Source organism: Clinocottus analis, unplaced genomic scaffold (genome assembly GCF_023055335.1).
Source record: "Clinocottus analis isolate CAN_PGR_092001 unplaced genomic scaffold, fCliAna1.0.p SCAF_1, whole genome shotgun sequence".
Lineage (NCBI taxonomy): Eukaryota > Metazoa > Chordata > Actinopteri > Perciformes > Cottidae > Clinocottus > Clinocottus analis.
The window spans coordinates 22151317-22177476 of NW_027175820.1; the positions used below are offsets into that span (position 1 = coordinate 22151317).

Sequence of the window (26160 nt, forward strand, 5' to 3'; positions counted from 1 at the left end):
AGCAAACCAGCCAATTATTCTTGTGATTATTACTGCAAGGAAGCTGATGGGCTTGCGTGTTATTGATGTCAGGGAGGATGTCAATGGACCTCTATTTCAGTCTAATAAATACTCTTTGCACTACTGCCCCTGGCTTTTTCAAGGGATTACGCGAGTACGACGAGCTGTGTTCTCCCACGATGTGTAATGGGAATAATATGCACGCGGTCGTATGAATATGTAGGCTGAGTATCTGAGTGCAGTGTGTACGTATGAGCGCCTGTGTGTGTTTGTGTGTGAGTGTGTGTGTGTATGTTTTACAGCCCTGATGATGGAGCGCCAGCCCTCTGCAGACAACCTGTGCTTATTTTATGGCCTCCTCCCCAGCTGCAGCATGTGGGCAATAAACCTTTCTCCTGCAATCTCCAAACAGTGCAGCAATCAATGGGAAATTATCTCAGCCAATCGATGCTTCTCTCTCTCTCTCTCTCTCTCTCTCTCTCTCTCTCTCTCTCTCTCTCTCTCTCGCTCCTGCCTGTCCTATCTGTATCCCTTCCTCCCACCTCCCTCCCTCTCCCCCCTCTTCTCATCCCTTCTGTCTCATTTTTGCTGTCTCCCTGTTTTTTCCACCCACTCCTTCACTCCCCTCCCCCCCACTCTTCTTACTCGCCTTCCCCTCCAGCTCTCTCTCTCTCTCTCTCTCTCTCTCTCGGCTGCGCAGCACCTCCTCTGAAATGCGACAGCTCAGCAGCTCCGGAGCCATTAACAGAAGTCTCCTTCACCCGAGGAATACGGGTACATTGCCGGGGATTGACTTTCCGCTGGCGAATATAATGAGTCTGACTTGTTCATACAAACCCATGACAGACGTGACAACAGGGGCCCACTTACCGGCACTCGGGTTGTTGTTGTTTTTTTGCTTGTTCGTGGGGCCCAGTTGTACAAAATAAAACCTCATTATTTGTCCGAATTTCACTCAAGGACGTATTTTAATAAGTTGAGGAAATTGCCTAAGGGACACGCACTCCTCACACGGGTTTCCCGGCATTAGAGAGAAACACTTGGGCAGGACAGCAAAACGCCAAAGAAGTGGACGAACTCTAAGTGATTCACCCTTTTAAAAAAATAGATGGGGGGGGGGGGGATAAAGGAAAGCACAGTCGGTAATCAGAATCGGCTTTGTGGACCAAACTGTGACATGAGAGCTCAGAACAAGGACGACAACGCTTAACAAGGGGTCGAACATCAGCGCCTAACTACGATTGAACACACATGGAAAATGTGAGAGTCCTGGAAAATCTTGCTGTGAGTGAACAGCTGGGCGAGCAGCTCCTCGAAACGGATGACTTTGCTGTCTGAAGGGCTCAGTCAAGTTGTGTTTTGGAAATCCCCCAACCCCCTCAAGTTATGTCACATGGTAGCACATGCAAGCAGGGGTGACATTACAAACTGGTCATGGTGTTGAATTGGTTCAGTTGAAACTGGAACGCTCCGCCTCTCCAGCTCGTCTAGCCCGCGTCGTCCGGTGCGTTTGCATTATTATGTAATCAATGTGTCATCATTTCTAAGCATGTAGAGGTGACTTTATGGATACGTTATAGCCACGGAGGGGAACGTATGCGGATATAATCCCAGTCATTCATACCAGCTCGGTAATCTCTTAAATATGTTCTGCAGAATGATCCACAGATTCAGTAAAAACCGCAATGACAGAATACTAAAAAAAATGTACATTTGCATTATCACCTGGCCACAGTTCCCATCAGCTCTATGGAGCTCTATGGAGCTTTATACCGTTTTTTTAGCATGTTTTTAGTTTAGTTTTTGGCCCCAACTGGTTCTCCTTGCCCCACACTGACAGCGCACCTTCAGCCTCAGCATTTAGCTGTTTCCAGTGAAAAGGCTCTAAAATCCCAACTGTAAGCCACCTGCTCAACGCTCAATAGCAAACAGGCACATTTAGCAACTAGCTGGTGAACAGAGTCGCGCATTTAGCAGCCAATGAGATTTCCCTCAGGAGTTGTCGACACAAAAACAAAAAACATGGATCCTTCCTTGGTAAATGTATTTGTTAATGCATACATCAGAATTATTTTATATATGGTTGTAAGACTTACTTATTGTGACTCCTGCAGCCAGCTGGCAGCATGAATGAGGTTGAATTCAAGCCACCAAATGAAGCATTGCGTCAAGCATTGCAAAGATTTCATCATTTGTTTAGTTTAGCTGTTTATTTAGTTGTGTGGCTTCGAATGTCTTTGCTCCTGTTTATCTTAGTTCAGCGCGGCACCAGCTGGCCTTGAGATCCTTAATTACAGGACTTGTATACAATGTCAATAATATGTGATCTATGACATTAATACGCCACACCCGGGAAAAATGTTTTTAAAAAGAAATAATGACTTTGTGCAACCTTCAGTGTCCATATGTCCTTATGCTTGGATGCCCATCGGGCTAACTGTGCTGACATCAGCCAAATAAGTATTATCAGTATACCTACCTGTGTTTTTTTATATATATATATATATATATATATATATATATATATATATATATATATATATATATATATACACACACACTCTCTCAAACATTTCACAGACATGTCACAAGGGTGGGAAACTGCCAGAAGCAATTTTCCACAATATTGACTTGAGCGCTCACTGGAACAACACCCAAAAAGAATTAAGAGTTATGCATTTCTGTTACGGTGGAGTTATCGTTCAGGCTATCTCGGATAACCGCTTGGCAGCGTACAACCCCCCCAAAAAAAATAAAATTCCAGAGGTGTTTCCACGCCTAAGCAGCACTCGCTCCTGGCAGAGCAGACAGACACTGACAGCCATTCAGACAGACTTGGAAATGGTGAGCAAACAGCACTTCTCCTAAACACCTTGTTTATGCTGCTACTACCCACAGAGTTCAGCCATAACGTGACAACATGAAAAGAAAGCACAAGTGACAACCACCACCACCCCTGCCTGTCACACTTGTATCATTCCCCCCCATCCTCTGCCTCAGCCGTGGGGAAAGTAGCCGGCTAATGCTGTGGTTTGACAAGCAGGAGGCTTGTGTTAGTCAGACAGAGCTTATTCTCTGCTTTGCCATTATGGACGGGGTCAGCGCAGGTTATCAAAGCCCAGCTGAGGTTGTTCGGCACTGAAAAAAAAGGACGAAGCGGGGAGCCCCGAGTTGTCCGAGCATGAGCGCTAATGGAAGGAGTTGATATTTTGATTGATATTGTGAAGGGGAGGTGTCGGTTACAGTGCGTTAAGGAGGTCAGCTGCAGTCAGCGGCTGAAGGGGGTTTTGTTTACACACCATAGCTACAAGACTTTATATAAATAGCAACTTGACCAAATCCCTCTTTAAGTTCTCAGCTGTTTTCATCTTCGCAAAGCTTCTCATCTGAGCCTCGCATGAATCCGCGGGCAATAAATAATAACCATGGAGATTTTCACAACAATGGAGGCTACTGTTCTGTGGCTCTGAAATGGCAGGCTGCTAATCGGCAAGTCTGTGCAGGACAGGTGCCGCTAACCGGCTCGGCTACCAAATCCAAACAAAAGAGATTGATGAAGGAATCCTTGACTGTTACATTCTTGGCAGAGCACGAAACATGCACGGACATTAACATTCTTTGGACGCATCAATTGGGTACGAAACCGATTGTGCGGTGTAATGTTTATTAGTTACCATCGACGGCGCTTCCTTCTTTTTTTAGTTTGGTGTCAATTCAGTTTACACCTGGTGCAGATCGGGTTTCTGCTCGAGTTCAGGCTGCGGCTGGCTTTAAATCAAAGTCAGTTGACAAAGGTGTCCCACAGGGGTCATTATTAGATCCCCTTCTATAGCATTTCCCACGTCATTGTGTCTTACTCTAATTAGGCCTCCAGAGCCTCTTTTATTAATTTGAAGCATGTTCCAGACTGAAAACAATAAGACCACAGTGCTTTTATGTTCCTACTCCGCTCCATTCTCCCCCCCGGAAATATAATAAATACAGTACCACATTCTCGGGATTTCTTTGGATTGCAGAAAAGCTCAAAATCCAAACTGACCTTTTACCGTACTGAAGCTGTTGTCTCCTTTCAGAACAAAAACCACACAATCCACTGTGTACTATCAAGAGATGCCATTCACCGGAGGGATATTCAATCATGTACTCAAGACAGCTATCGCACTCAATTGAGTGACTCATACGAGAGGAGTTTAATGGTCATCGCTGACATCCAGGAGGCACCAGCGTACCTGCGTTTCCCCTTCCACGGCCTTTGCTGTCGGCTGTGAATTGCTGAGATGCTTCACCTCCTTAGTCGAGTTCAAAGTGAACAACCATGACACCGGATCAGAGAATCGGTCCGCTTTTAAAAGCTCCTTATCCACCTCTGACCCGGGGGAAGATGTTCCCGTGGCTGGAGGCGCCACGTTCTCCTCGAGCACAAACGTTCACTTTTGGACTCGTTAGAATTTTTTTGCCTTCAAAGATCGCTGTGACCTTACAAAGTGCGTTTCTGGCCGTGACTCAAGAATTCACAAGTTATTTATGAGAATTTAAAAAGAAGAAAAAAATGAAGTGACGACACTTTAAACTTCAACTCGACCGAGGCTGTAAATGTAGTTTTCACTAACCCTTACACTGAATGTACAGCTATATAACTCATAAAATACACCGTGGTTGTGGTCTAATCGCTCTTTGGCCTGGAATACAAGGTCTGATCGGCCTCTCGCTCTCTCACTGTGTGTGTCTCTATCCGTGGCCGCCTCTAATCAGCTGGCCTTGAGCTCTCAGAGAGGTCACTGTCCCTTTGATGATGTTTTGATTCATCCCTTCCTCTTGTCTCCCTCCTCCACCTCCCTTTCCTTTCACCTCCTTTCTCTCACAGGGAAGCTGGAGAGTCACTACCACCAGGGTGCCAAGAAGGGGCTGGTCAAATCCACCGCAGAGTGACGTCAGGAGGAGGAAAAACTGATCTGATCTCATGGGAACACGGCAAATTAAGTTTTCAAACAAATGGCTTCATTCTCCGCTGGGTTGTGCTGACATTTAAACCAGGAGTTATTAACGCTGACATATTATCAATATCAGCTTGCATTTGCAACTTTGCATTAGGAATAGTGCTGAAAAGTACAGAGACATATAATCATTTTGACAGACTTCTACATTCTGCTTTGTCTCCATTTGATTGTTTGCATAAAACAAGAAAAGTTCCTTAATGTTAAATTGTTTGCTTCTCTTATTGCAATTAAAAATTTGATTTGTCAAAAAAAACAGAACTATTTCCTTTTGATATACAGATGGCATCATTTAGCAAATGTTCTTCCATCTTCTTCTTGTTTCTCAAAGCACAAGAAATAAACCAGAAATGGCTGAACTTTGTTTTCTTTTGCTCATCGGCTTTTATGAGACGAAAAACAAAACATTTCAGCGTCGTCGTTCAAGTCAAGATCCTCCAAGCCACGAGATAAATGCCGCTCCGCTCTGCTCGTCGGAGGCCGGCCTGTCGTTACCCTTCACCCACCGAACATCATGAGACCAACAATAGCGCCGCTATATAAAAACACAGCCCTGTCATTCATCTCAATGAGACCATTTCCTTGGCTCAGCGGGGGGGCGGGGGGATGACACGGAGGCCAAAACAATGCGGGGGCCGTCAAGTGAGTATGTTGATCCCCTGCTCGTCAACCTAATCCAACAGGCACCCAGCAACACACTGTTTGGACTAATCAAATACAGTACATGCATGTGCACATTCCTCCTCGCATCAAACCGTGTAAAGTTAAGCATTGTAGTAATTATGTTGTTTACCTCACGAGCATTGAGCGGGAGGAGAAATCCATTGCCGCCGCAATAACTTTCCAGGGTTGTAAAAAATCCGGCCTCAAAGGGTATAAAGCACCGCCTTCATAAGCCCTCCGGCTCATGGACTAATTATTCGACTTTTTGGATGGCGTTTTATCTGCTCTCCTGGACCTGAAGGCACCGGGCACTGAGGGGAAAACACTTCTTTGGACACAAAGATGTTTTTATCCCCCACAGTCTTCTTTTTCTTGAAATGGCTTGAGCACGTTGTTTGAATGGAATGGCAGACTACAATTATAGGGAGGTACTCAATGAGTGTAAACACATTTAATGGCTATATAGCAGAATAGATGCCAACCATGAATGTTATAAATATTGGTTTGCTGTGATAAAAAAGGATTTACAACTTTAAGTGGAATCTGATGTATTAACCCCAGCTGAGGGCGATGCTGCGTCTCTGTTTTCCCATCAGTGGGATTCGTGGCCTCGGCCATTAATCCCCACTCTTGTTGATCACGAAGATGCTTCAACGTGATTGCACACCGCAAGTGTTGTGTGTTGACTTAAGTGACCGTGTTAAGATCAGAAATCCTTCAGGATTAACTGCAGATGCTTCGCGTTGTCGAGTCCTCGGTATAAAAGCATTCCTGCGTTCACTTTTTTTTCCCGTGCTGCTGAAACCCAAACAATCGGGCTTTTGCAGAACTGCACTCGAGTGTTGAATGAACTATTTACTCGCGAAGAAGAGTTTGGTTTCACTCGTGAGACCTGCGTTAAGCCCTCTATTTACCCGGGTTATCGTCGTGGAGTCGGGCCCTGCATCTTCACTTCCTTTTTTTTTTTTCCTTTTCTTTTCTCTTTTTTTTAACGAGTCAAATCTTCAGTGAGACGTAAATCTCTCCGGGAACATGCACAGACTGCGACCCGCAATCTATTTAGATCTCCTTTTCTGATTTTCACGTTCGCACAGATTTCTGGCATCTGCTTCTGGGGAAGTCTTCCTCTGGTTCAAATGCTGTTGTGACAGGCTCCGCTTGATATCCTGCCAATGTAATGTCATTTTGCGTTTCCACATTTTTACCTGTTCTTGCGTTGCTGTGTGTTTATTTCCCTTCCAAATGTGTTGAGTGGCTCTTTGACTGAGACGGTTCTCGCCCGAGGGCGTTATTTCACCGCGGTTTGAAAAGCAGAGCATGAATCACCGGCACACACCCATCCCCGAGTTGTTGTGTTTTTGCCTGTGCTTGGCATTGTAATTCGCCGTTGATGAGCTAAGATTTACTCTTGTTTGAGTTGCAGATTAGCTACAACTCTCTGCTCCACTCAATTCAGCATGAGAACGCATAATTGCACCAGCCCTCCCAGTAATCTCCCACCCAGAGAATGTAAGAGGTCTCTTTTGTAGAGTTTCTCCATAGAAGGTGGGTTTTCTTCACACAGGCTGCTTAAGAATTTACTAAATTCAGCCCCCAGTGAATCAACGATGACAGCTACTTGCCCTGTGGGTGGGCCCTTCTTCTGTCTTCCAGATCAGGGGCATTTCATCCCAAGTTCACATAAACAAGGGCTCTGTGCCGTCATGCTGAACAATTAAGCACATGCAGTTTTTGACTAAGCCTCTTTAGATAAACCATAAGATCATGTGTTGTTGGGTTTTTTTTTTCACACACAAAAGATGTGATGTACTCGTGTGGGAGGAATGCTGTAGGTGACCTATTTAAGTAGAAAAAACTGCCATGTTGTCTGAGCCGCAGTGAGCTGCGGCAGTTATCTGCAAATCGTCCTGTCTGTGTGTTTTTTTTTTTTTTAAAGGAGTGGTTCGACATTTCGGGAACTGCGTTCATTCACTTCCTGGGAGAGAGTTAGCTCAGCGTAGAGTAAAGCTAGACTGCTTCTGTCCAAAGGTACAAGCAAGTCCACCCGACAGCATCTCTAAAGCCCATTAATGAGGCTCTGCTGTTTCATTTCTCAGAGATAAAAAAAAAAAATACAGTCTGGCACATGATACCATGTGAAACCATAAATGTTGCAAAGACAGTTTTTAATAAGCATTAAACGGGCGAGCTGTAGCGTGTTTTATCAAAGAGTTGCTGTGTCGTCGCTAAAGGTCCGGCTCCACAAACTATATCAGTATTTCTGAAAAACAATCACGATCATCTTGAGCGCATTGGTGCCTTTGCAAAATAAAAAGCCAGGCCGACTGATTCCAGTCTTTGTGCTAAGCTAACAGGCTGCTGACTGCATGTGACTGGTATCAATCTTCAAATCTATTTTTTCCACCAAAAAGCAAATAAGTCTATATACCAAAAAAAAAAATCAATCCATTTCTTGAAATGACAGCCTCTTGCCATCATCAGTGGTGTTTCTATGTTCCATCAGTGTGCCCGAGGCGTCTTCTCCCACACCACAAACCAGCCAGCCGGCTGTTAATGACGCTGGTGAAGAGGGGGAGGCGAACCAGAGTGGATGGAGGAATGTAACACGCGGGGCGACATCTCATTTTGAGCACCAATAAGATCGCCATCTAAAATCCATCCGACTTTCATCCGGTTAGCCAAGGTTTTAAATTAAATTAGACGTGAAAATGCTAATGTATTTATTTATCATTCGGGCTGAAGAAGATGCCCAGCTGAATCTCCTGATTGAAATTAAATGCAATTGACTCCAGTCCAGCAGTGTGCCTTCCTCGCCATCAAGCCAAGTTTCCAGTTGTAGAAGCAGCAGGACCTTTGTGTGCTTGCTGAGAGACTGATTGGACTGAGGGCGCAGGGTCCCATCCCCCTCATCCGCCCCCCCATCCCCACAGGCCTGGAAGAGGAATTATCCTTTGGAGCACTTTGGAAGAGGTGGCGGCAGGCTGGGGAACAATACAACCTGGGAGCAGCTTGTGGCTCATCCATCTCCTAACGTGTCACAGAAGCGCTCTGCCTGTCGAGTCCGGGTGGATGTACAAAGGAAATATTTAGAAAAAGGATATTGTCAGTGTGTGGCTCATTGAAGACAATTTGACAGCGGGATCTGATGCATTGACATCATCGCCATGGTCGCTCATCACCTCGACGGCTCTGCCACATCTCTTTACACGTGCAGCGCCTCAGCGGGGTTTTTTTTTTTTCCAACAGGAAGTAATCTCAGCACTTTGGGGGAACTAAAGATCGATTAAAGGAACGGTCTGGGGAGACACTGCAGAGACAGAGATAAGAAGATTGATACCACTCCTGTGTTGGGAGGATAATTTCGGAGCTGGAGCCAGCAGCCAGTTAGCTTAGCACAAAGACTGGAAACGAGGCTGGCTGTATGGCTTCGTATCTGGGCGAGAAAAGCGGATAAGCGCATTTCATGACATGTCGAACTATAGCTCGCATGAACTGCTCACAGCCCCGTGTGACTCATATGACCTGATAGGATACCTTTTATATAGGTACTAGTCTTTTATAGAGGAGCTAAATAGAGCAGAATGCCTTTGTGCCGTCTCCGGGGTGTCATGGCTCGTCGACTTTGGTTAGTCCAGAGGTACACGGTGGGCCCCATCTGAGGACGGGAAGCGCATGAACGTTTGAAAGCTTCCACCCTCGGAGGCATGTGGGTGAAATGCAGGGAAAGATCTAAGACGTGAATGTCTGTATGTGTTCTCTCTCCACAAGGAGCTGCGACCTGTTTGCCCTTGAGGTGTGGGCGACAGTAAATGTTAATGTCTGGTCCATAAATTACCTTTTTTTCCCCCCACAAATGACGGATCAAAGGAGATCTTTGTTGTGCAAATATCCGTAAAGGCCGCACACGAACCAAGAGCCAACCGACTCTACTAAATGCTTCTGGCTTGACAAGAAAATGATTGTGAGTCCTCAAAGGGGAGAGCAGATGCATAAATTCAATTAAAAATGGATTTCCCATCACAAATGGCTTTTACTCGCTGCCATTTCTAAAGATCCACTGATAAGTGATCAGTTTAGTCCGTGACCTTTTGACCCTGCTGAGTGAGTTGGTACCTGTAACAACACAGACGTAGCAGGGTACATTTAAAAAGATGGCCACATTGATTTTCCAAAGAGAGTATCGCAGAAACACCCGGTGAAATAATAGAAACTCCAAACTAAAGAGACTCTTGTGTGTTCATATCAATGCCCCGCCCCCTCGCCCCCCCACCGGGACATCTTCACAGCTTCTTAGAGATTTTGAACACACATGACGCCACACAGAAGACAGCTCAGATGATAGTCTGTCTTCAAGGCTTCTGCTGTCACGAGGGCTAAATCTCTGAACACAGTGATTTGTCAAGCTTTAGTCTCTTGAATATGTAAAATAGTCCCTTCCAGGCCTCTGTTTTCTTAGGAGCAGTCACTGTAACAGATACATAACGTGATTACTCTGGATTAACTATTAGCATATCACTATATGATCGACAATACATACAAACCCAGTTTTCGCCGCAGGCTTACACAATGTGTTCTTACTCTCGTGACGGTTCAAATGCAATGTGATGACAGACATAGCTACTTGACAAAATATACATTTGGAGAGACGACAAAAGAAAATGTTCAGAAAGAAATACTATACACTCACCAGACCGACTACATGTGTCTTTCTAGTTGACATGTGAAGATGCTTCATGACGGTGGTACGACTTCTGCTTGACTAATTGGGTCAAATTCTCAGTTTGTCCCAAATAAGATGGAGTAAAAAAGATGCATTACTTGATCCCAGAGGGGCAGATTATGTTGAAAGACAAACATAATACAATATATATATTATAATCTGCAATATTTAAGTCACATATTTGACCCAAGAGTCCTCTAGGAACCACATCTGTCTTGCGACTTGGCTTTAAAATAATTCCCCCAGCAAGACGTACTCAGTATTACTTTAGTGACATTACTGCTCCTTCTTGATTAATTCTCTGACCTTTGTCGATATCATGGTCACAAAGACGTATTTCTGCTTAGCTTAATGCATGTTGCTGTCAGCATGACTCCCATCCATTAGCCGCTAATGGTAGAGCACCTTCACTGGAGTTTGCACGGCTATAACAATAGAATAAAAAACCCTCAGGGGAAAGAAACCAACATACGACTCCTCTCCCCCTCCATTTGAATATCCTGTAACGAGACCTTGGCTGTGAAGCCCTCGTTCACGCATTCTCTTCCAATATAATAGACACTCAGTAGTGCCACAGATTACTTTTTTACTTTCAATGGTGATATTTAAATACGGAAACTCAAATAAAATGTTGGAGGGTCCCTGGTGTTAATAAGGGACAATGTTCACCATGTTCATCATCTTAAGTCAGCACTTTAGCATGCTAACATTTGTTTATGTTCACCAGCTTAAGCCTTTTATTTAGCATGCCAACATTTTGTTTATATTCACCATTATAAGCCAGCACTTTAGCATGCTAACATTTGCTTATGTTCACCATCTTAAGTCGGCACTTTAGCATGCTAACATTAGCTAATTGGCAGAAAACACAGAGTACAGCTAAAGCAGATAGGAACCTCATTTGTTTTGCAGGTATTTTGTCATGAATCGCATGTATTGAACAAATACACAAAAATATTTACCTGATAGTGACGCTAGATGTAAAGATAAGTTAATACAATTTACTCTGAGGGCAGGCATGAATGTTTACAACAACTTTCATGGCCATCCGTCCAATAGTAGTTACATTTCACACAAAAAACAAACAAATGAAGCGAACAAGTCAACATCCTGCTGGTAAAGAGGAAACTATGGATCACCAAAGTAATGGAGGTTCAGACGCTGTGGACAAAGAATGGTTGCACCAAATTTCACAAAAATCTATTTGATGATCGTTGAGATATTTCACTCAAAACCAAAAGGGTGAAGCTTGTGGTGGCGCTTGAGGACACCTCAGTGGATCAGGGATTATCCTCTGGGGATCATGCAGGACCGCACAAAATGGCACGGCAACCCATCCCAAGACATTTGAGTCAAGTGGTGGCCCGACCTTAATCATCTCTGAAGACATGCCTCGAGAAAACCAGCAGATGTAACGCAGAAGAAAATGATTGTGCTTTGTGCCACATCAGCCTGGAGAATGTAAATGGATTCGGTCATGGTAAAAATCAATTTGTTGAATCTGTGAAATCTGTTAATATTGCTTCAATACTCCCTCATATTCTATGATTTGTCCTTGAATTAGTTTGTTTCGTACAGTGTCACTTTATTGGGCTGTACATGTTACTGGCGTCTATGATCGTTGGACACGGATCTTTAATCCGAGCATGTGCTGAGGAGCAAGTCTCGTGCACATGGGTTTCAGAGCTTTACAGCTTCTTTTATAGAGTAATGGAAAGATGATCACACAAATCAAGCCAGCCCCTCTGTGATTCCACATGGCTGGCTGATTAGCCCCTTTTTTTTTTCTTCACTGATGGAAAACACATGGCGTCCACACAGCTTGTTCATTTCAGTCTTGTTTTTTTTTCTTCTTCTTCTTCTAAGTTGGTTCGACGCTCATCAATGAGAGCACTTTGGGTTTTGGAGCCTCGGCATTGAAGGGTAGTCATCATCAGAAATCTGTCCCCTCCAGACCCCCACTTGCCTCTGACGGTTGTTTAGCTTTCCAATGGAGGCTGGCTGTTCCCTGGGGGAAGGCATGAGTGTGCCTGCCAGCAGGAATGCATTGGAGGCAATAGAGGAAGATGGAGGATGGATGGAGGATGGTGAGTAGCTGCTGCTGCTGCTGCTGCTTTCCCCCCTCTGTGTGAAAATGAGTCCATTAATTCAGCCCCCCTCCCCCTGCCTCTCCCTCCAGCCCTCCCTGTGCCTGTTGTCTCTGTTTGCTAGCGAGATGATTCCTTCTGTCATGTCAAAGGCAACATTATCATATTCTTGTTGCCTGGGAAACCAGCGCTGAGAGAGACAACGACTTAAAGCCTTCATGGTGTTTGAAGCTCGTAAACATGAAAGGTTATCCGTGGAGCGGTGAGAGTCGGAATCCTAACATAAATGAAAGGGTCTCGTTGTTGGAAGCTTCATTTTTTTCCTTTTTTTTCCCCCCGGCTCACTGTTCTCAGAGATATTCCCTCTCAGTTCAGTGAAATTAGAACACGGCTTATAAAGTCGCAGGTCTAACATGTTCAATTTGCCCCCAAGTGTGAAGATCAAGTTTTAACCTGAGCATTGTTTTCTTTTTGTGGAATCGGGAGTTATTAAAAGTGTTGACATTCATCGAGATGCACGTTCGATGTGGTTGGAAGGAAGCGAAACCAGCAATTATTTACAGATTATATCAACAAAGAATGTTTCCTTCAGTGTGTCCATGATTACAATCGACAAAACTGCATTTCCAGCGCGTAGCAGATTATGTTTCATTAAGTGTTTGTAATAGACTGCATCCACTATACCACTTTCTAATAACACACCATTTATATACGGGTTTTTACGCTGTCGTAACACCTTTATTAATGTGTATTAATTATCTATTTGGGCTTTTTCTGATCAGCTACATCATTATAAACAATGTTTGGGTTGCCAGGTTCTCTGGTGTTTATGCTCATTGTCTTCATTGAGTATCTTTTACATTATTACATTAAATTTTCCTGATTGTACTTATACTTTAACGTTTTCAATGCAAAACCTTTACTTCTAACAGAGTATGTTTACAGTGTGGTATTAATACTAATAATGGTAATATATACAACACTGTCTATTAATTAAGTACGCGACATCCATTTGCCATACTTTACTTGAGTATTTCCATTTATGCTACTTTCTCCATACATTTCAGTGGCATTTATTGTACTTTTCACTCCACTTCATGTATTTTACATTTATAGTTACTTTTATCATGAATGATGTGCTTCTATGACTTGATGCACTACTACAACCTACGAGTATACACAATGCATTTCAAACTAAATTTGTTAGTTATTGAAACAGAATAATACAATAGTCAATATATAATAATATAATAACAACATAAAGCGGTAAGAGGAGCTATTCTGCATAGCGATTGGGGTACTTCTGATACTTTAACTTTTATAGGTAAGAAGCAACATTTTGACTCGAATACCTTTTACATGCCATGAAGTATTTGTAGCCTGTGGTATTTCTACTTTCACTCAAATAAAGGATCTGAGTAGTACTTCTTCCACCTCTAGCATCTTTTTGACAACACACAAATTAAAATCACAGTCCGTTCAGAGTGGTAATCCAGTTCCACGTCTTTAAACCCGGCGCTGCGTGGAGCGCGGTGGCAGTTCAATCCGACCTGGAACGCCTCCTCCTGGATTTCCCGCGCGCTCCCGCTGCCGCTGGTTGGCTACATTGTATCAGTTCCCACACGAAGAACCAGCACGGCACTCATCCAGAAACGGTGAATACGGAGGAATTAACCTGGATGGTAAACCGTTCGCTGTGGGATTAATTTGCCAGAAGGTCGCGGGAGAAGACTGGACTTGTAATCGGTTCTTGAAACGGCACCGACAATAATAATATAAAGAGAGAAGAGAAAGAGAAGAGGAAAAAAAAAGAAAATGCCCTCCGGACTCGGGTTGTTTTCGATGAGGACGGTATCTCGAAGTGTGATGGCAGAAGTCCAGTGAATCGCTGGCCTCCCCTCCTCCTCTAGTGTTGGATGTCTCGGGGAGAGCGCCGCCGCTGGTTTCTGCTGCTTCACATTCATATAGAGGTTTTATTCAAATTCACCCTCTGATTTGTTCTTTTTTTTAATTTGTATTTTTTGTATGGAGTGCACGCCACCATGGGCAGACCCGGGTTTGGAATAGGAGTGGCTAGCTAAGTCGGTAAGTTACTCTCTCTCATTGTTGATAGTGCTGCGAGTCGCCATTTAACGTTAGCCCGTTGCGTGCAGAGCGAGGCTCGGCTAGCTCTCCACCGACACACACACACACGCACGCACACACACACACACACACGCACACACACACACACACACACACACACACACACACACAGCATGCAGCAGCAGGGAAGCTAGCCGAGCCTGACTGCACTCTGAGCTCATTGTCTCACTCCTGCCAGTTAACGTACGAGTCACGTTTGCTCGTCACGCGGAGCTAAAGTTAAAAAATAAAACTAACGTTACAAACGCGTAGAACTAGCCGGTTGCTACGTAACTTTAGAGCGCCTTACGTTATTAGCGCTCCAGCTAATGCGATTTAACTCGCGCGAGTAGTAACGTTTAGTAACGGTCGGCTCGTGGGGAGGGAAGGAGGGGGAGTAACGTCTGTTAATCACTACAAAGCACTTGCCTGTCTGCGTTTTAGCAGCGACAATAAAACAAACGAAAGTTAAATGTTTGTCCCAACTGATGTTTCCGTTTACAACATTGTGGTTGACAAGAGTTGAAGGTGCGGATTCCAGCAGTGTTTGTGTCTACAGTGTTCCCCAAGCTAAGGGGTGGCAGGCAGGCACGGGGGACCCCAGGGCACCCATTGGGGTTGTGGGATGTTTCATCTCAAGATAAACAGAAAATGACACGTTTTTTTTCCTCCCTCACTCTATAGTCACAAAATGTGAGAATATGAATCTATGTGTGTGAAAGTGATTATTTGCTCCCCACGTTTCATTTCCACTGCCACTGTAATAACAGTTCTTTCCACTTGTGACACAAGTTGGTCTTTTCCAAAGGTGGCACAGATCTCATTAAAATGGTGGATTTGTGGTCATAACACATTTGGTACCCATCAATCCAGATTACTCCAGATTCTCTATGTTTTGTTGAATGGATTTATTGGGGCTGTCCCATCCCCATGACGTGAGCCATTCAATTAAAGCACAATTATATATTTTTTTACATGACCACTAAGGGCTGACCCTGTGGTCTGTGCGCCTCCAGAGAGTATGACAGTACCACAATAAAGCATGGCAAAGTGCTGTGCAGCCATATATTCTCATCCAATGGCTCCAACGTGCAGGATTTCATAATTGCTCTCTATGGTCCTCAGTTCAAAACAGAAAGGAGACGTTTCTTCAAAACAAAACCGTATTTATCTGAAGTTGTATGAGCCGTATTTGCATGTATGCAAAAAGACAGATTTGTGTGGTTAAAAAAACTGAGATGTGGTTTTAATTGAGTTAGATTGTTCCCAGTGCCAATGGCTCATCAAATGTGACCGGTTGTTCGCGTATGTTATCTCCAACATCCGAGAACACTTTAAAACGCAACCAACTGAACAACGCATCCCAGTATCGCTAACTCTTCCCCGGTGAATGTAGCTAGCAGCACTAGCTCCAAAAGTCGCTGAATCTGGCGTGAAAGTCGCCACGTCGGCAGAACTGACAGCCCGTCCCTTCAGGCTTCCCTCCAAAGCCACAACGGTCATTGCCGTTATTGGTACTTGCAGCTCGTGGAAGACTCGGGCCAAATGAAGTGATTGGACCATCTTAATGCAGGAATCCAGTACCCACCCTATTCTTAAGGTCCTCAATCTAGCATGACTGAATGAATGGATCTAGTCTAAGGAAGTGTTTAGAAATAACTATTACAATATGTTCTTTTTTGAAGAACTCGAAATATCATTTTCCACTTCAAAAATCCAGCATTAGTCAGATGTACTACCCAACTAAGGAGTGGCATGTTTTGTCCACAAATGAAGGCGAGAGCTGCCATAAGATGTGTGTTCAATGTAATGGGTGGTTTGTTTGTTCAATAAGTTGGTTGCTGAAATGTCTAATCGCCGACTTTCTGTGCTGTTTGTTTATAAATGAGCTTGATAAAGGCATCAATCTTGCTCCTAAAGGGCCTTAAACATTTCTGGCTAATGCTGCGGGTTAATTTTAAACATCAGTTTGGCAGCTTGGTTGTTGGGGTGTAGTAATATCTCTGAGCTGGTGGCGCTGATAAAGGAAAAGCCTGAACATACTGTAAATGCGAGATAGTAACCCTCCTACACACAATTGCAGCAATCACTCTACCCTTAATCCCCTTTGTCACGCAATAAACACGGCTGATTCAGTACTTTGGATGTTCTTGGTTTAGCAGCCAGTTAGCATGCAACAGACTGGTAGTTTTGTAGTACTAGACGCTTTATAACAGAGGTCAGTAGTTAGTCAGACGTATAGCCTTGTTACACTGTAGCTGCCATTGTTGCCAGACCTGATAGTTAATGATTTTAGGTGTCATATAGAAAGTAATGTGAACACAGTAGACCACATGATCATATCCACACGTCACCTTAATAACACTAAATTAATTGTGTGGGTCTTTCTCAAAGCATTTCAGTATTTAGGATATTTTACCATTTCACTTCACCATTTGTTCCAGGCAGCATAGAGACGATCACCTTTACTAGAGCTACTGTAATAGGTCAGCTACGCCTATAAATGATTCAAGGCTTTCACTTACCCTGTGAGTGTTTGGTCTGTACTGATTCATTACTGACTCTTTTTGTATTGATTTTATACATTTTAAGGGTGTGTTTTGCTTTACGCCGAGGCCTATAATTACGTGTCCTTCTTGTGTCCTCGTCACAAGGAAATCAATATAAGCGATAGTAATAAAACGCTGTCAAGCCCAGAGAATTTCACATTGGATTTTTTTTTCTTTTAACCTAAAAGGCAAACTAATAATTGGCACACCGGTGTTCCTGTTCACAATCGTGGCACTTCTTTAGAGCAAATATTTGTTTCTATATTATTTCTAAAGCTTGAGTAGCAGTTCATTGTGAGACAGAGCTGTTCATTTTCCAGTTGGCTGCCTTTTCAAAAGCAGGCGTTGTCCATTCGATCACCTTATTTTTTTTTGCAGTAATTTGTTCTAATCCTTATAAATGGTGTTAAGAGCCTTGTCGTAGCACCGCAAACAAATTTTAAACAATCGGACAGAGCCATCAATTGTGAAGTGGAATGGAAATGCGAGACTCTTAAGCTACCACACAATAACATGACGTTTTATACTTGTCAGAGATGTGCAAATCCGCCCCAACGCTTGGATCAGAGCCGGGGCTGAACATCAGAGCGATGTCACTTGAGGAAACAACTGTTTCCTCATTCACCAGTTTGATTTTAGTGATAACTGAGCTGCTTGTGTTTACTCGACGGACGTATTAAGTCACGCGGATCTGCAAAAACAGTGAAAGTTCAGTGTTGGTTTTGACCAGTCTTTCCTCCCTTTTGGAAAACCTGTTCCACATCAGGGTGGATATCAAAGAAACGGTGTGGAAGAAGAGAATTTAACAGTGTTTGTTTTGAGGTCCAGGGCATCAGATTAGTCCAGGACAAGGGGATTATGTTGGCTTTGTAAGGTTCCCGTCATCTCATGGCCTCACACCAGCTGATGGCAAAGTACGAAAGGATTTAGCCCATATCCTTAAAGGTAGCTGTACTTACATTGAAGGCTTTCAGGCACCGTAAAAGCACCTGAGTGAAGCCATTTACTTTGTGTGAATGTATACCGCCATATGCACTTATATCCTTGGTTGATACCGCATGCGAAATGAAAAGCGAAAGCATTCCTTAATACCCTCTAGTGCAGCAGTGAGTCCATATTAAGCCTCATAATGTCGTTAGTGTCATTAGGTACTGTGGCACTTTTTGCTCAGTAAAATCATTATAAAGCGTTTCCCCAAGGTCGAGATTTATTTGAGGATGGTCTCCCTAAGTGATGGGGGTTGTGCTGGTTTCTCCGACATCCAACTCTTGAGTCTGCAGAAGAACATCTTTCCATGACCTGACTTCCAGATGGTAGTCATTAATTGTACATTTCTTATAAATGTAATTCTACACAGCAGACTTTCTTTCAGACATAAGGATATTCAGAAGAAGAATTAATGCACAAAACGTATATAAAAGTCTTGTCTGGTAGTTAATTTTTTTGTCCCTTATTCAGATTTTAAGCTTAAGGTATCTGTCAATACAGCTGCAGCAATTTGTCAATGAAAGTCAGATTAATCTGCAACTATTTGATAATCAAATTAAAACCAATCCAATGTGGAAATGTGCTACTTTTACGACGGTAGCCATTAATGGAAAATCCAATGCAATATTCAAAATGTCCCACATTTGCATATGACACACTTGGCCTGAAGTCGGATCACACTAAAATCGGGTAGCACTGGAGATACGCGTTTCAACACTCGGATAGATTTGCATCAAAGCTTTCCTGTCGCGATTAAGTGTTTTGTATTCTGCTCCGGTGTTTTGTATAAAAGTAGTCGTGAGAGGAGGGTTTGAAAAGAGTTGGAGCTCTTTTCAGCTCCAACCGCAGTAAAAGTTGTGAGGTCAAGATACAGTTTACGGCCGACAGCAGTGCTTACCAGATACCTGAGAAAGATTTAAATGGTGGCAAAACAACAGCTCACTTCACCCACAGACCTGCGCCGCCTCCGTCAATGTCATTAATTATAACGTCTTGTTGCTGTTTTTTTATTTTGCTCTTTTTCAAATGTCAAAGCCCAGTGAAGCTCGTGGTTTCCTTGAGATTGCGATGGGTTAGCGTAAACCAAGTGTCTGAAATGGAGCCGTGTTTCTAACGTCAGTATTGATCCACCCATCGTGTGAACCGCCGCGTTCGGTGAGAACCTAACCGCCTTTATTCCCCGGGGCCGCTATTTGTAAAGTCGGCTAAATTGTAACATTTGTCCGTTGAACTGTATCAAGGGTCAAAGAATATGCAACTCCGCTTTAGTTTTTATTGCACCAAGTGGATTTCTCACTAGCGAATCGCCAATTACTGCAGAAAAGGGAACACACTGAATGCTTGTTGCACAGTGGCTGCTTTGCCAAAGACTGGTGATCCATCTTTTCCTGGGACGCGAGCCCAGGTTACACTCAACTCTTCCCCCACACAAGCTATAAAGATATTGTCAGCTTTTGTGGCGCAGCACAGCCTTGAGTGCTGCAGAAATGCTGTCTCATTTGCCTTCGGTTTGAAGAATATCGTCCTCGCTGTTCTTGGAAAGAACAGCCAGAGGAAACGCACGAGTCAATTCGAGCTCATTCCGATAGGTTTGATTTTCATTCTCGTGCCGTTGTAACAACAGAGCCCTGTCAGCTTGCATTAGTATGTTTAACACACAGTGGCTTTCAGTACCGTTTTCATTCAGCCACTCATAAGCAACATGACCTCATTAATCACTCTCGCCTCACTCGTTCTCGACAGTGGTGATCTTTTCCCTTGAAGTCACACACTGCAATCTACAAACGGCTGATTAGTATACCGCTGTATATTAAAAAAAGAAAAGCTGTGAAACTGTTGTGAGGTTTTCAAACCGGTCTGAACGTAATTGTTCGACAGAAAGAGGTAACGTCTGGCGCCCCACCCCCACAAGCTGCTTTTTAGCTCAATATTAACCGTCTTTGATGAAGATACCATTTTGAGTTGATCTTATCCCGGAGCCAGAAGGATCTGAACACGTGATGTGTGGGAATTCCTCAGAGCGACATCAATACTTGAGCGCGGTGGATGTGGGTGGTTCTGAGACACCGTCCCCATTGCCCCTAATCAGGCTGCAAAACCGCCTTCATCTGTAGAATCATAAGAGAAACCGCCGTCTCCCTCGGATGACACGCGCGTACATATTGACGAATAAACGAGGGACATCCACTCAGGCATCCACTTAGAACAAAATTGCGGCAGTCTAACGTGTAAACCGACCATCAAGTGCAACTTGAATACAAATGTCGCAAAAGTAGTACTTTTTTCTTTCTTTCTACAACTGCGTTATCACTAACTGACTTCCACTATCCTGTTTCACTTCCCTGCCTTAGAACACATAGTAACAGACATGTTATATCCATTTTAGTTGGAAACACATTCCCATCAAAGCCGCTTCAGTTTATAGAGCACTGAAGTGTTGTAATTTCAGGCTCACATTGATCATGTCCAGTTTCTTTTTTATGGCGCATGGATAAGAAATTCACTCGGATTACAGGCTTCAGTTGTTTGATTCTCCAGAACATATAAATATCAGAGGCATAGTTTATTAGGCAATATATGTTTCAGTTGTTTAATTGTAAAAACATTCCCGAAAGAAACTAGTGCTGCATGTGTTTTCAGCGGTACAGTTTTATAGGTCGACTTCGAGTCTGCGTTACAGATTTAAAGAAATCCACAAAATGCTGTGTTTTGGCCTGAAGTTACAAACAATCATATGATGGCACTCAAGGTTTTGACTGTCATGGTGGGCCAGTTGCCATAGTCAAGCGTTTTGTGTTGTCTGGTTGCTGTTTGTGGTAACCAACACACTGATTCCTCTGTCCTTGGCATGGAATCCCTTCACCTCGGCAAACCAGCGTGCCGCTGTTGGCTAGATCTGTTTAAGGTCATGCTAAAAAAAAAAAACATGACAGATATGTTTTTCTGACTTTGAGAGAGTTGGAACGATTTGTTATAAACTACAGGTCGGATCAGGCTGCAGGAAGTCGTTATTATCTGCCCCTGTTCATTTTTCAATTAATCTGACGCCTGATGGTACCAAATTCCCCTATTTGGACAGAAAATGTCATACTCTGAAGGAAAATCAATAGAAACATCACACTGCAACATGTCAATCTTAAGAGTAGAGATTAAAAAAGCAACGCACAGCCATGGAGGAAATGTGTTTGGCGCCGGTGGAGCGGCCCCACAAGATGATCCTCACACACTGAGTGGTCGCCATCTTTATTCCATCTAAAAAAAAAAAACGCAACCTATTTTTCTGCATTACGTCCACGACACACTTTGCCAAATGGCCGAGTACGACTGCCGCAAGCCACTTAGAGCCTTAGCCGGCGATGTGTTTTCTATTTACTCCTGTCACTCCTCAATAGCCGTGTAACGGCTGATTTGTGGCAACGGTTTCTTTTCCAGTCTATACCACAATATGCAACATTTTTGTTTTTCTGTTTTTAAAAGTGTCGTAAGATGGTGAGCATCACTCTACCATTCATTCGCGCGGTCACGTCTCCAGTCTGATTGGACAGCTGAGCACACGGCTGAAAGGTTTGCTTGCTTTTAGGACGCGACGCTCTGAAAAAGACGGCGACGCTATCGCCGCAAAGTCAATTAAAGCGGAAATGTGAGAAAGCAGGCAAATGAGCAGTGAAAACGCTTCAGTTCAGAATCAATGCTTCATCTGATCTGCCTTTTTTATAGACGCCACCAATTGAACCGTTTTTAAAACGATCAGTGGTCGATTGATTGGAGCCCCCTTCCTGTTTATCCGCATGCAGTTTACATTGTTTTCTCCTGGTTTCAGTGCCTTGACAAAAAATAAATGTTTGCCGTGTGGACATTTGCCTAAACAGTGAGAGAAGCACTCTTGTGGCTTCAACATAAGTGGATTGGACCGTCCTGACTGGTTTTGAAAAAAAATATGGGTGGGAACCGTTTCACTCAACAGCTTAAGGCAGATGTAGGCCTCTGTGTTGAGTTGTTGTGGTGTCTCCGTGCTTCATGGAGACCACATGAATTGTAATTGGACAGCTTTTTCTGCTTTGCGTTTTCCCCTACATGTTTCCATCCCTTGCTTGTATTTTTTTCATAGGCAAGACAATATGAAGAAGGAAAAAAAGCAGCAATATTGGACTAATGTGTGTGCCCTTGTGATCTTGAATAGTCATTTCCAGAAGGCCTTTTCTAGCCGCGACCAGCTCTTTCTTTAGACCAAGGGAATAAATAAAGGTAAACTCCAATTACTTTAGTGTATAATAAATGTGCGACACGGCCCGAGAAGGTGCAACACATCTATCTCGTGAGGTGGCGGTGCCACGGCAATCAGGGGGTTACATCCCGCGCTGAACTATAAATCAGTTCCCACGCCGGAGGAATCTACTGCAGGAGCGGTGAAACAAGTCGACAGAAGCATAAATTCAGTTTTAGTGTTATTAGTAGTAAAGAGAAATATTGAGATCCTCCGAGCTGTGAATATATCAGACTTAATATGAATATGTAGTTTGGCGCTGCTGAGAAAGGGCACTTGTGCCTTTGCGAATGCTCGTCTTGGGTTTTTACTTGTCGCGTACTGTTATCTGCCAAAGAACATAGATTACACGCCGGCATAAAAGGGAGAGTACGGGGTCTGACGGGCTACCTGTTTGCTTTGCATTTTAATTCGGCAGGCACCATAAAAAAAGATTGACGATGTTGGCGGGAAGGAAAGCAGACAGGCACGGAGAACAGGAGAGGTAGATGGATAACTGAAGGAAGTGGAGATTATTTACAATCTAAGGAGAAAAGCAAGCAAACGTGTGCTCTTTTTTTTCTATTTAGTTTCTTAGTTTTCAGGTTCAGTGAGCTCTGACCTAGCTGACTTGCATTTTCATGGATACACACGTGACCTGGTCGTTAAATGGATGACCCATGAATTGATCGTGGTGGAAGCCAGCCTAAGTCTCTCTCCACAAAACCCCATTTAGCTGTTTTGCAACGTGGAATCTATGGATGTTTACAGCAGCAGTGTAGTTCAGTGTAATATTTTGGGATATCATGAAGCAAACATCCTGCACCAACAAGCAATTATACAATAATAGAGTATGAGGAAAAAGCCTCATAATACAGTGGTCTAGATGTATCCCCATACTAGGTACAACCTCCTAATATCAGTGAAATGTAACACGCCGCTCCTCCCCCGCCTCGCAAACCTTTCCCAGCATTTTGAGGCCGTGATTGAGTGCGTACGCAAGTGTCAGCACTCACTGTCAGATGTTACTGCCCACTTTTGTGGTTTTATGAGCTAGGCGTCAGCGGCAAGATGAAGCTGCATGAGGCCGAGGGATGAAGGCCCATTTAATGCGACGCTATGTGCATAAAAAGATAAGCCGTAGTAAAAAAACATAAAAAATTGGGGCAGGAATTGATTCCGCACTGTCAAAAACTCACAGCAATTCGGATCAATCGTGAATCGAGGGGGCCCCCAAATCGGTGCTCGTTCCATGATACCTGTCAATGTATGAGTGTGACACCCGTGCCTCTCGGGGACGGATCGCTGTTGCATTGATTCTTCGGAGCCACCGCGTTGAAGAGCGACAACGCTGTTTGAAGCCCTGCTTGTTGGCTACGACGCTGTTAAGCAGCTGCTGGAGGAGAGGCGGGCAGTCATGGAAGGTTAATGGCTGTCCATGCCCTCTCCCTCTTGCTCTCTAGTTAGACATTCACATGGCAACACCTCAACTGTCCACGCTACAAACAGTAGTGCAGTATTTTAGTCTCAGCAGTGGCTCGTTGTCCTCTCATACTGAGGCCAGTGTTCTCTGTGGTGCTGTTCTGTTGCTTTATTACAGCTCTTTTTGCAGATCACTCGGTGGGTAAGTGGAAGATTCACTCTGGATTAAACTGGTTTATATATTCCTTGTTTAGAAGTCATATGTAGATACCATACATAAGGCTGACTGTCTTGTGTGCAGATGGTTATTTCCACAAGAATTTGCTGGAATCCAGCCTGGCGGGCTGTCTGTGCAGGAATGCATGTTATAAACAATACTTTATCTTTTTCTATCACACACGCACATAAAGACACACACACCCAGCACTGTTATACAAGGGACTGTCTGCTCTTTAGCCTCAGGCCTTGTCCTCTCACACCTCTTCTTTTCCTCTCCTTCTCATTTGTCAGTCAGTATTTCAATAGGATAACAAGCTAACTTTAGTCGACCCATTTATTTAACTCTTGTGTTTTACGTTTTGTAATGAGGAAACAAACCTCAATATGACGTTGATTGATTGATGGAAGGTGGAAACGATTCACATAGACACCTTAAGACTGTAACAATGCACGGTCAGTAGTTTGTAGTCAGTTCTGTCACCAGTATGTTCATGCTGAAGTTATTTCCTGCTTCTTAAAATTTGGTTGTATCCACAATGAATTACATACTAAATTGAGTTAACCTTTCATTCCCTCTCGGCAATGTTGTCCACCCTATTTTCAACCAGGAAGCAAATAGATAAATGTTACATTTCTTCATGCATGCACTCCCTAGATACATTTCGTAATATGCTAACTTGTTGTCTGTTACTGTCTTTAAATGGCGACGCTGTTATGGCATCACATTGTAAATTATGTTCAGTTAATGCGACCGCTTTAAACAAAGAAGTCTTTATGGCGGGTGTTTGGCATATGGCTGCGAAGTGCCGCACTGTAAATTGCCTGTTGTGACGATGCATTACACGTTCTCCTTTTCCCCGTCGACCTCAGTTTATATCTCGGGAAGAAAATGTGACACGACATCCATCTATCTGTCTTTTAAAATCAAGTGTTTTTCCCCCCACAAATGTGCTTCTTATGTTACTTGTGAAGCTCCCCACTGCGGTCAAATTACCATGCAAGTGCCTTTTTGTGTTTGTGTTAGCTGTTGCAAAATGCGGCACAATGTGACTTTCTGCTGAATGGGAAGAGTGAAAAGGGAAACGTGCATCATTGGTTAAGCTGTGCGGCGTCTTCACATTAGTTAATAGTCGGGATTTGAAGCCTGGCTTCAATCGGGATAACTGGATGCAGTCGGGCGTTACCGCCACGCTGATTATCCTCTAATGAGAAAGAGCTTGAGCCCGTCGCGCTGACTGACGACCTCAACTCCCAACATCGCCGCTGATTCCTAAGTCTCATTAAATCAAGTGTCCTTAACAGCGCCAGATGCCCCAAAGGCCTGGGTTGTTTATCTGAAACTGTTCAGTGACGGAAGTTTGAGACCAGTGAGGTGCGGAAGAGGAAATGCCCATTAACCAGAAATGATCATATCCGATCATCATCATCATCCTCGAGTGCACGAGTATGAGTGAAAATGAGAGGAGCTAAGTGTCTGTGTGCCTACGAGGAAATATAAAGTTATATGGACGAGACGCATTGCTCAATGTTTTTATAGTATTTAAGTACCGCTGTTAGTGATTTTTATCATTTGGCTCAACAGCCCTGTTGAGAAATCACTTTGATATTTCTGCAGTAGTGTTTCCAGGATTGAGTTCCTGGGGTGGTTCAGTATGAAGTTAATTCTGTCTAATCATCACTGCTGTGCAACAGTGTCAACACATAAAAATCACCTCTCTTACAGTGGAAGTTAGCTATTTTTTTTGTGTTACTAAAGTAACAGTATTTAATGTGATCATGTTGTGCTTAACGTAAAATGCAAAAGGTTGTTCTGGCGTATTTAAAGCAAGCAAACAGAAATGTATTGGACTTTATGTAGCTGATGCAAATAGTCGATTCATTCGAAAAGGTGCTTTGTAAATGATGAATAATACAACGGATCAAAAATAATAAACCCTTTCAGTTGCTGTATTACAGTCGCAGCAGACCCAAAAAAGTAAACCACTCAGAAAGCGCTCACACTTCATGTTCGTTTACTGCTGCTTTTGTTTGAGGTTTTTTGACTTTAGACTTTTGAAGCGTCTTGTCACGGTGCTGCCAGATCTTTGGGAGTCTTTTGTAACGAGACGTCAGAATCGCACCAGTCTGTCTTTTTGTGTGGACGTCTGGTCGT

The 26160-nt window shown here is 43.5% G+C and overlaps 2 protein-coding genes across 4 annotated transcripts in view; both read left to right on the forward strand.

Annotated features, from left to right (window-relative positions):
* Nucleotides 1–5272, forward strand: part of trip4 (thyroid hormone receptor interactor 4) — a 73086-nt gene extending 67814 nt beyond the window's left edge. Inside the window, exon 13 of the mRNA XM_068573639.1 lies at nucleotides 4865–5272. Within this exon, the coding sequence (XP_068429740.1) occupies nucleotides 4865–4929 (65 nt within the window). The 3' untranslated portion in view covers nucleotides 4930–5272. The remainder of the gene's footprint in view (nucleotides 1–4864) is intronic.
* Nucleotides 5273–14071: 8799 nt separating this feature from the next.
* znf609b (zinc finger protein 609b) overlaps nucleotides 14072–26160 on the forward strand; it is a 70781-nt gene continuing 58692 nt past the window's right edge. For all 3 annotated transcript variants that reach the window (XM_068571264.1, XM_068571281.1, XM_068571272.1), the window contains exon 1: nucleotides 14072–14549. The gene's annotated coding sequence lies outside the window, so the exon portion shown is untranslated. The remainder of the gene's footprint in view (nucleotides 14550–26160) is intronic.